The sequence below is a fragment of the Phodopus roborovskii genome, unplaced genomic scaffold (genome assembly GCF_943737965.1).
Source record: "Phodopus roborovskii unplaced genomic scaffold, PHOROB, whole genome shotgun sequence".
In the NCBI taxonomy this organism is placed as follows: Eukaryota; Metazoa; Chordata; class Mammalia; order Rodentia; family Cricetidae; genus Phodopus; species Phodopus roborovskii.
In genome coordinates this window covers 20,657,412-20,669,101 of record NW_026126469.1, presented here as the reverse complement: position 1 = coordinate 20,669,101, position 11,690 = coordinate 20,657,412, and the positions used below count along the sequence as shown (strand labels likewise).

The 11,690-nt window shown below is 45.3% G+C and overlaps 2 protein-coding genes across 3 annotated transcripts in view; one reads left to right on the top strand and one right to left on the bottom strand.

Moving 5' to 3' along the window:
* The window catches only part of Dtx3l (deltex E3 ubiquitin ligase 3L), a 795,722-nt gene that overhangs the window by 238,782 nt on the left and 545,250 nt on the right, over window positions 1–11,690 (top strand). The window lies entirely within an intron of this gene.
* The window catches only part of Sema5b (semaphorin 5B), a 38,597-nt gene that overhangs the window by 16,452 nt on the left and 10,455 nt on the right, over window positions 1–11,690 (bottom strand). For both annotated transcript variants that reach the window (XM_051191399.1, XM_051191401.1), the window contains exons 4-5: window positions 416–478; window positions 61–159 (exon numbers count right to left, since the gene is read on the bottom strand). In XM_051191399.1, coding sequence (XP_051047356.1) covers window positions 61–159; window positions 416–478 — 162 coding nt within the window. The remainder of the gene's footprint in view (window positions 1–60; window positions 160–415; window positions 479–11,690) is intronic.

Genomic DNA, 11,690 nt, shown 5'->3' with positions numbered 1-11,690 from the left:
TGCCTGGTTAAAACACCATCCCCTGACACCCCTCTTCGCCTGCCCCTCCCAATGGCCCACCTGTCTGCTGGAGCACACTGGGGAAAAGGCATTGGTGCCGCACATGAACACCTTCTGGCCGGAAACGATCAGGACTCTCACATAGTTCTGACACTCCTCCTGAGGTGGGAAGGAAAACGATAGAGGGCCAGAGCTCTGCATGTGTGGTTCCAGGCATCACCGATGCCAGCGAATGTCCTACAACACCCCTGCCGTGGAACGTTCTGCTCTGGGGTCCAGCTTGTGTCTGTGGGAATCCATTGTCTCCCTTCACCCTCACCCAGCCAGGCTTCTGGGGCAAGCAACCTCATGCTCACAAGGACCCCTACTATCTGATCAGAAGCTTCCAGCAAAGCCCGTTTCCTCCCGCACGTACCTCAGTCTTCCCTTTGCTCTGGCAGGAGCGGCGTGTGTCTTCACTGGAGGCCCACTCCGTAGCCTGTGGCAAGGAACAGGGACATTACCTGGTATACTCCCTGACAATGCTCACCGCAGGGCGTGGGGAAGACAGGAAGCTGGAAAGGTTAGGGCTTTCTCCCCCAGCATCTGAGGTGTTTGGGGGGCCTGTCAGAGATTCTTACCCAGAGGTCTTCAGAGAGTGGTTCCTCAACCTAACACCTTCTCTGCTTGCCTGGGATGGGGACAGCTAAGGGACCTGCTTGCAACCTTCGTGGGCTTCATTAGTCCCACACAGCTTTCTGGGAACTTCCCCCCAGGGCAGCTATGAAACTGTAAGTGGCCAAGAAGGGTTTTCAGGTCTTGGTGGGGGACAGAAAATGTGTCTTCCAGAAGCCCCTCAAAGGAGTGGGAGGCTAAACTGGGTCTCTTTCCAAAGGTTAGACTTTGAAAAATCTTAGAAATAGGAGTTATGATTTCCTCACTAAAACCATGTAAAACATGATTTTTCTCCCTCAGTCTCTGTAGACACTGAGGTCCTTGGTGACAATTTAAGGTGTGGTGGTAGGCCATAGGTAGGATTCTTCATAGGCTGTGTGTTTGTGCCCTTTACCCCACTGTCTCCAGGGATGTCGACTTCCTCTTGCCTCAGTTGCTGCTCTCATGGCGTCTGTCATTCCCTTCTTGTATTTGTTTTTTTAAACACAGCTGAGGAGGACCTCAAACCTCAGATTCCCCAGCCTCTGACTTCTGAGTTCTGGGGTCCCAAACATCCCCATGAGTCCCACATTATAGAGTTCTGGGGACCAAATTCAAGCTTTTGTTTACTTCCCTTCTTCATGCCCTGGGCAAAGGGTCTGGGGACACAGCTTTCTCATGCTCAGAGCAGCAGGAGAGAGCTCTCTCCATCCAGGGTCTCCCCCAACATTTATTCCCTCCCCATCTCTGAAGGAGATGGGCGATACTTCTCACACAGGCAACTGTCAACATCACTGATGTATAAACATGAGCCACACAACCTGTCCTAGAAGGCCTGAGTAAGCAGATCTCTCTCTCTCTCTCTCTCTCTCTCTCTCTCTCTCTCTCTCTCTCTCTCTCACACACACACACACACACACACACACACACACACATACACTCCTCTCTAATTCTTCACACAGCTGCTTTGCTAGACCCTGGGAAGCAGGGGACAAGGAGGGAGCCACAGGCTGCTTCTTGCTTTCCAGACTGGACATATACCTCTACGGAAGCATGGCTGCTTACAGCAGAGAGAAGCTGATCCCTGTAAGAACCTGCACCCAGGAGCTGGTCTCCACTAAGCATGCTGGGTCTACCCATCCAGGCCTGTTTCTCCTCAACTTTAAAGAATGGCAGATGACCTTTAGGGTCTGGGAACATCTGGATGGAAATGACTAAGCATTGTTACTCTCAGGACCCATCAGGTCCCAGGTTGCGTCTCACAATATAGAGGAAGATATATAAGAATTCTTGGGGTTTCTGAGGGCAAGAAGGGTCAATGATTCCCCACCACCACCACTGAAACACGGACAACAGGTGGTTGATAGTGAACTGCACAGAGCCTTGGGGTTTCTGCATGGGGCACATTGAAGGGGTCAGTCTGTTGTTAAGGGGGAAGTTAAGGTTGTACAGAACTCAGCAACAGCACAGAAGCATGCCAGGGACTTTCTCATTCTCCCTTTGATCTTTGGTGTAATAGGGAGAAAACCAAAGGCAATGGGGTTGAACAAGCTGGTCAAGGTCACAAAGCTAGTAAGAAACAAGATGCAAAGCAGACTACCAGCACCCAGGAGCCTTCTGTCGCAGTAAACAGATGCCATGAACCAAAAGTTAGACCATATGGCCCCAAAAGAACATGCATGTTTATACCAGTAAAACCACAGAAAGGGCTTTCCAGAGTCATTTTTATTTGAAAATTATTTTTATCAAAGTAAGGAGGCTCAGTTTTAAAATCATAAAACATTTATTAACAATCTCCCCTACACAGTAACCTACTCCCTCCATGCTACAGTGGCTTTACCTTATAGCAACCTCTTCCTAGTTGTAGCTGTTAGAAACCTACACCCCCAAGGCTGGAGAGAATGCTCATCAGGTAAAAGCATTTGCTGCTCTTGCAGAGGATGGGGTTTGGGTCCCAGCATCCACATTGGGTGGCTCACATTCACCTGTAAATGCAGCTCCAGGGAATCTGATTGGTACCCTGTTTTGGCCTCCCTGAGCACTGGTACACATACTCTCTCTCTCTCTCTCTCTCTCTCACACACACACACACGCACACACACAGCTCTCACACAGACAGACAGACAGACAGACACACACACACACCAAAAACAAAAACCCAAAACCTAAAAGTCCCAAATATGTAAATCCATCTCACACTCAACTTTAGATAGGAAGAGACTTTCCCACTGTCTGTCTCCATTTTACCCCAGCCCAGAGCACACTCATATGCCTTCTAATCCGTCCTTCCTCAACAATTCATATTTTAATTAAGATCCAACAGTGGTATTCACATTATTGTAAATACTAAACTCTTCCCTCCAAAGTTACCTGACTGTGAGCCATTGCTTTGTGACACAAACCACGGTGAAGGGAAATGTGCTACCAGTCCACACTTTTTATCACCTGAATTTTTAATGTAAACTTATTGGAAGCACTCTTATTGAGATGTGTTTCCATCACATATTGATCTTACACACTAAAAAAAAAGAAGCAAATGTCAGTGAATCTAAGTGACTTTAACCTTCTTATATTCCATGCACACCTCTTCTGAATTCCTTTCTACTTGGAGCTGTCACTATTCATTTTGTTGCTTTTCTTTTATATAGAACATCATTTGTTGAACTACCCAGGTGTCAGCAAGGCAGGAATTCTCGGAGCGGTTCATTCTGGTCTGCAGGACTTTCTTCCGAGCCACTGATTCCTGTTATTCAAGTTGGGATGCAATTCTCTCTCAATCTTACCAGCGGTGTCCACAGGTCTCTGACCAATCCAGATTCACCTGTCTTTCTTGAATGAGCTTATAATGACTATTGTGTTGTCCAGTCAGATGACATGGATAATGACCACCTGCTCAGGCTACAACTGCATCAGAACCAAAAGTCTGGCCAACAGTGGCAGCAAGATGCTGTGCTTTGTGAGACACGCCTGATTGCAGACTCATTGTGAAAATGGTTATCTGAAAGTCAATCAAATACTCATATTCAGAGGCAGCTTCCTTTCTCAAACAACCTTCTTCATTGATTTTTCTTAAATGTTCCAAAGGAAATGCCTTTCTGTACAATTTTGATTTTGGTTTTTTTGAGACAGGGTTTCTTTGTATAACAGCTCTGACTATCCTGGAACTTGCTTTGTAGACCAGGCTGGGCTCAACCTCACAGAGATCCTCCTGTCTCTGCCTCCTGAGTGCTGGGATTAAAGGTGTGTGCCACCACTGTCCAGCTTCCATATAATTTCTGTTTGCACAAGTGATTCTGATAATCTATTGGTTTCCTTCCTCATCCTCATATCCCAATCTCTCAGTGACCCTGCTGCTTCTGAGGCCTCCTGCTGGCTAAAACCAGGGCCTTGCCTCTCTTCTGCTTCAGGGAGCCATGTCACCCTGGTCCTTGATTGGTGGCATACAACTCCAGCATTGTGGATCAATTTTCAAAGTTCACTTGTGTCTGTTCGATTCTTTCTTTATACGGATTGCTTTCATACAGAATTCTAGGTTGACTATAACCTGCACCCAGTTTTTTAATCATTTATCAATTGTCTTCTCTAATCCAGGTTCACCCAAAGAAATCTGATGGAATCTTTCAGAAGAACCCCGTCGTGTTTTCTTAAGACTCTGGAAGCTTTATTCTCTTACCCCATTGAAACAGGGCTTTTAATTTGATGTAAGCTTGGGTCACTTTTGAGAACTTCATTAACTTTTGACTTAAAGCCTCGGCCTTGGTCTTAGCAAATTTTCTTACATTATTTTGCCCTTTTTCCCTCGCCCTTTCTTTTCTTTATTTTGGAAAGTGTATTAGTTGAACCCCTGGTTGAGCTGTATGCCTTGATACACTCCCTAGTTTTCTGACATTCCCTATTTCTCACTTCTGATCCTGTTATTCTAATTTTGGCAGACTTTTCTTCAACTTTCATCTTTGAATCCTTGGATTCTTATTTTCCTCGTTGCAATGTTAGCTGTCATATTTTCAACTTACTGCTTTATAAAAATAGTTTTTATGTGTAAGGAGATACAAATTAGTTTGTAATTGAATTTAAAACGTTTTCTGTTTCTTGTACATTCTCTGCTGCTTGCAGCTTGTGTCATCTCGTTCTTATTTTGATCTTCCCTTTTACTTTAAGGCTTTCTTTGAGTTGGTGGTTTTTGGCTATTTGTGCACATTTATTAAAAGCCACAAGACATTGTCCATTGAAAAGAACAAAAGCTTCTTGAAGAAATGGCTGGTTCCATCCAGGGTAGTAAACACACAAGGTGAGCCTAGAACATTTTATCATTCCATAATGCTAGGATGCCGTACTAACTAGATAGAATTAAACAGAGAGGACCTGGAAGCTGACTTGAAGAGGCCTCCTACTGTGACAGATGAGGTAGCTATGAAAGATAACAACAGCCATGAACTGAAACACATCAACAAGTATAAATTTGTGACCCTGAAATAATAATAAATGAAAGAGTCTTGTGATCAGCTCACTGGGTAGAGGGCTTGCTTAGCATCCACGAAGCCCTGGCTTTGATCCCTGCCTACCATAGCAATGCATCAAACCAACATGGAGGTTCATAGTTTTATTATAGCACTTGGGAGAGGAGGCATGAGCACCAGCACTTCACCATCATCCTTGGCTACATAATGAGTTTGAGGCCAGTCTGGAATACACAAGACCCTGTCTCAAAAGATGGATGGATGGATGGATGGATGGATAACCTACTATTGAAAGGTACTAGGGAGCCAGCTCTTCATCTGAAAGCTAGGACACACAACAGCAGAATACTGAAAAGAGTCCTGCAACTATGTGTCAAGTTGGCATTGGGATTGTTTCAAATTGAAATCATCTGAGGAGTTGAAACCTTAGAAAGGACCATTTGACTTTACTTTTCCTACAGGCAGCAAACCATGAAGAATCTTATGGTAGAGGAGTCTTTTCCACACCAAGACAGGACAATACCTTTCATTACCAGAGACTGATGGCTAGAACAGTAATTAAAACAGTAACTCACTGGAGTAACACGTTCAACTAGCTTTTATACACCCCCCCCCATGTATCTTAGTGCCATCCCTAAGAATTTAGACCCTAGCTCAAAGACCCATTTCTTCTATCATGCCTCTATAAATTCATTGTTGTTCTTTATTTAAAAGTATAAAAGCTTGCTTTGGTCATTTATTTGGATTTCATTGTTGTGTAGAGATCTCCAGGTATGTGTGAATCATGAAAACATGTAAGGCTTTCTTTGGTTAATCAGCCTTGCATACTTTTGGTTCCTATTTGGCCAAAACCCTCCAAAGGAGTCAACGAGTGCAGAGGGGAGACTAAAGCAACTTAATGGAGGAAAGATTTATTTGTTTTCAACTGTCCAGGAGTTTGGTCCATCATGGAGGAAAGGCATGGCACTTTATGTCTTGAGGCCGTGGCAGTGGGAGCTCGATCACAGACAGCAAGGCCTGCCCCTAGGGATGCTTCCAATAAGAACCATCTCCTAAATGTCCCACAACCTGCCAAAACAATGCCATTACCCAAGGACAAAATATTCAAATGAGAGCCTGTGGGAAATATTTAGCAAACCTTTATCTTGCCTTTAGTACACAAGTGTATTGTTGGGTAATGAAGTAACAAAGAAATTTGCTTTATAGAAGCAATCTAGTCGATACATTGAAACCTTGAAGAATGCGGGCGCTAGGAAATGATCATTAGTAGTCACAAAGATTCTGTATACCTCCTGAGGAAAGCCCCAACACCTATGCTGTAATCTTGCCAGAGTCCAGTTGATGAAACCTGTGACAATCAATGTACATATGATACAGGGTCAGAACATAAATTATGCCACCCAGATTGTAGCCAGAAATATCAGAAAACTATGAGACAAATGACCAGATTTCTTCAATAAATAAATTTAAAAAAAAAAAAAAAAGAAAGTGAAGAAACATTTTTTAAAGAGGGTAAGAAACATTTAACATGCTATAATGTATTTGAATCCTAATTCAAACAAAATTATTTTTTTTCTGTTCTGGGGATAGCTTTATACATGCTAGGCAATAGCTCTACCACTGAGTTATGTCAGCCCTAAACTGAAATTTTATGACATGATTAGGAAAACTTTAGAATTTAGTGATAAGAAAATATTTTCAAGTCACTTAAAAATAATCATTATCATTAAGAAATGAATAGTGAAGTCTTCTCCTTTTGGTTTTTGTTTTGTTGAGATATGATATATAGCCCAGGTTAGCCTTGAGCCTGAGGCCATCCTGCCTCTGTCTGTTGGGATTATGAGTGTAAGCCATCCCCTCTTCTCCCCACGCCCTGACTTCCCTCTCTCCTTTCTCCCTCCCTCCCTCCCTTCCACACTCACCTCACCTCACCTCTTCCCCCCTTTATTTCTTTCAACTTAAGTTTTTTTACAGTGCTAGAGATGGAATCTAGAACCTTCACTATGCTAGACCAGGGCTTTCCCACTGCACTCCATCTCAAGCTCTGTGTACTAAAACCATGATTGGAATGATATGTCTGAGATTGGCTTCAAACGATCCCTGACAGGGAATCGGGAACCCTAGATGTAACAAGTGTCACCCTGAGCTAACACTGAGTGCTCTTGGTTCTTTATACTATTGTTTTCTCATGTTTGTGCTAGTTTACATAATGGGCAATTGCTTTTGTTTTAAGTTCCAAACATCACTTTGCAAACTCTGTGGATGGACTTCTTAGGTGCTTATGGGGCTGGGGGGGGGGTGTCTCTCACTTAAGCTTCCCCAGAGGAATCCATTTCTGTCATGCTTTAGAAGTCTGGTCTCTGAACTCACTGAGTTTCTCCAGCAAAGTTTCCTCCATTCCCTAGCCCAGGAGTGGGGTAAGGTGAAAGATTTAAACTTGAGTTCCTTGTTCTAGCCCCATACCCCATGAGTGCCCTCCATCTTTCCTACAGGTTCTAAATGTGCACTCTTCACTGGGACTCTGGAGAAGTGGTCCCAGCCTCTTTTATTGGCTGAAGGAGAGAGATTAGGAGACCTAGGTTCCAGGCTTTTCGTTTAGAATGTTAACCAGTCTCCTATTTTAGTTGGCTTTATTCTACAATAGCCAGTACCTCAAGCCTGAGATTTTCTGGAGATTCAGCTTGCTACACACACACACACACACACACACACACACACACACACAGACACACCCTGTAAGTTATTCAGGCCTATTAAGTCAGAATGATCCTTCTGTCCACTTCCATCTCCCAGAAAGGTTGAATTTCTTCTCCACAGACATGTTCCCTCTCATTCTCTCTGTTGTGAGTGTGCTCTTGTTATAATTCCCCATGTGGCTTTGGCGGGTTCCTGTGAAGGAGTGGAGATAGGCATACACTGTGCTGTTAGCACCAAGATGAATGCTTTCTACTTGGACTGCCCCAGAAATTCCGGTAATAAACTTGGGTAGACACAGATGTGTAGTTCCTGTGCTTTCAGGAAAGCAGGCAAGCCACCAGGATATGAATGGAATGGTCTCTGTGTGGACATGGCAGCTTCCCTAGACACAGCAGAGATTACCACTCAGCATCAGCACCATCTGAGCATTGAGTTCACCACTGAGCAGGGTCTAAACTACCAACAACCCTAGTGCTGGACCCAAGTGTGGCAGATGTGAGGTAGGCTATTAGAGAATGGAGATCATGCCCCATTGTTTTCACAACCCCCAAAAGTCCTGTTACAGGTTTGGTATGTATGTATGCCAACATAATCATTTCTGTTTTTACAAGCCTTCTGGTACCCCAAGATCATAACACTGTAGCAATTAGGGCCTGGAACCACACTGCAATAGGTCATTCATGAATGCCTACTTGCCAAATTCAAGGTAGCATCATGCAGACACCCAGACCCCAACATGGCAGGTCATACACCTCCTTTTTTGAAGATTCTCATGACCATCAGTTGAGTTATGCCAATAATAACTTGATTTCCTTCCCTCACTCCCCTCCTCAGCTCCTGCCCTTACTATCCCTACACACACACACACACACACACACACACACACATGCTTGCACTCCCCCACACACATTCTTACACTCAAATACATGCACACACACTCTCATACTTACACACATGCATATACACTCTCACATTCACACATACATGCACACACTCACAGACATGTGCACATACACACTTGCACTCACACACTCTTACACTCAAATACATGTAACAGATGCACACACACACACACACACACACACACACACACACACACCTTCTGTATTGAGAATTAGGAAGAAGCTGGAGATCTCAATCCTCCTTAAGGAACAGTCGCTTACATCAACTGTTTTAATAGGGCTTAGGTTCTTAGAGATCCCTTTAATGGACACTGGTTTACATAAACTGTTTGCATTTAGATCTCTTTTTAAACAGATGTCAATTATTTAAAGTATCAATAAAACACTTGAGGTTTAAATAGGCTTAAATCACACTCTGGGGCCCAGTGGGCAGCTTAGTGCCCTCTCCTCTGTCAGTGCAATTGTGTAGTTCATTTTCTGTCTTGGATGCTGCTGAGCAGCTTGTCATAGTCAACACTCAGGACAGGGATTGAGCTGCTCCAGAAAGGCTATGCTAGGTCATATGACAAAGTGGGTACTAGAGCTCAAAGTCAAGTTTTCTACTCAGGCCAGGCAATTGACCAGAGCCCCAGGTCTGCCCAGGTCGTGGAGGAGGCACTGGATGGTCTGCCACTACATCTCACTTGTTCACTTGCCTTTGTGGCCAGACAGTGCCTGATAGAGCAGCTAACAATGGCATAAAAACACAAATCTCCCTTCCCTCTCAGAAGAACCCAGCCTGAACTTTAAGGTTAAACCCCTAGGAGACATGCTGGTGAAGATGGGTTCTTGGTGCTCTTGGAGTTGGCTTGTAGGACACTGGAGAACCCCACCAGAGCTGAACCCCATTCCAAGAATGAGCTCTGGGGGTGCCATAGGTGTCTACGACCACATCAACACTGAACTGGATGAACCAAACCACAGGCCTCAGTCTGAATATCCAGAAAGCTACATGACTTATGTCCTGTGGAGAGATAGTGAGAAGGCCTGGGGAGGCTGAGCCAACAGGGTGGCACCCTAGACAAGGCTTTCTTGACATCCTACAGCAGCGGTCCCTAAATGTAGCGGTCCCATTGCAATTACTTGTGAGCTTTTTGAAAACCCCAGTTTCCAGGCTGTACCCCACAGCAACTGAATGAGAATCTCTGAGACACCAGTGCCTGTCTAGGCTCCCCCAGCAGTTCTGGGGCATAGGCAATCGAGCCAACAGCCCAGAGTCAGCCCCATTCCTATCCTAATTTATGGTAGCCAGCTGTGTGAGTCAGAAACATAGATGTCTCCCCTGTGGTCCAAGCATGACTAACTTCTCTAGGGGGTCACCTTTATATAGAAGACAGCATGCCTGGTGATCCTCAGGTTATATGAAGCTATGGCCCTGTGTGACCTTGCCACCTTCAGAGTCCCTACCTATCCTTACCCCTCTTTCACTGCCCGCTTCAAGCCCATCCATCACTCAGCTGGACAATCACAACTGTCTCCTGGCTGTTTCTTCTATGACTCCAGTCCCTGCTCTGGGTCAGGTGACCTAAACGACAAGTCTATTCCCGTTGCTTCTCTGCTTAAACTCATTAACTGTACTCTATTGTCTTCCAAGTAATATGTGAACCCCCCCCCCCCCCCCCCCCCCGCTCAGCAATGAAGATTCCTCTCTCTTCCAGGGTTTCACCTCCCAGCTCCTACTCTCTGACCCCGCCCTTCCCCCTGCTACCTGCTCTTTCATTCCTCTGTTCTCTCCTTTGCTTCCAGGCAAACATAGCCTTTGAGCTCCAGCTCAAAGGCAAGACCTCTCAATAGCTTTGCAGGCCCTGCTGGGCCTGGAGGGTTTACCTCCTGCCTCCCGGCCACCCCCAACCCCCAGCTCTGCCTTTATTCCCATACATCTTACGCTTCTGCCTTTAGCCACTCTCCAGTGCCAGACGACCTTTATTTGTAGACCATGGAAAACCAAACAAAAAAAGCAACTGCCAGGTGCTCAGAGCAGACCCCCTGGATCAACTGCTTCACAACTGTTCTGAACTCTGGGCTGGCTCCCCCATGTCCCGACCTGTCAGGTTTGGTTTGTCGCCTATGGATGCCAATTAGAAGCTCTAGGTTGTCCGCCTTGAGCATGGATTGCTGACTCTGGAAACTTGGCATGCCTCCCTTAAGCCTGGCCTGCAGGGACAGGACACATGGTCCCCCTGCAGAAAAAGGAATCCAATACCTTCTTGTGCACATTTTTTGAAGCAATGAGATGGACCTCACCTTTAGAACGCAAATGCCGAGTGCCACGCTGTAGTAACTTTTCTTGTTACATGACCATATACCTGGCAGAAGCAACTTAAGGGAAGAAGGGTGTGTGTGTGGCTCCTGATGCACTACCAGAGGTATACTGTCACTTACGGTGGGAAGGGCATGGCAGTGTACGTGGGGGCTGGAGTTATGTCTGAGGCGCCTCACATCTTGATGGCCCAGGAAACAGATGGGGCAAGAATCAGGACTATGGTATAGCAGTCCAGGTCTTAGGCTCCATAGCCTAAGGGTTCTGCAACCTCCCAAAACAGTGCCACCACTGTCCATTAAGTGTTAAATACCCATGAGCCCTTGGTAGATGTCTCACCATCAGCCCATAGTATACATAAGCCTAGACCTGGCCTTTAGAGGGTATTCATTAAATGTTTATCAAATGGGTGGCAAGTTGGCTTAGGGAAGGTATGTATTAATAGATAAATGGCATTTCCTTTAAACTCCCTTGAGTTCCTCTGACCCCTCCTTTCCAGAGGGCACATCCCTTATACCCTTAGATATTTCTTCTGGTGTCCAGTGCTGAACAGCCCAGGCAGCACTTGATTAACGCCTGAGTTCTAACTAGATTGTTTGCATCCATCATCATCTTTCCCTGGAGTCGGAGAATCTGCTGCTCTAATACGCCCAAGCTCCCAGCTTAGTGATGGTGTTCAGTAAGTGCCCAATGAATGGAGAC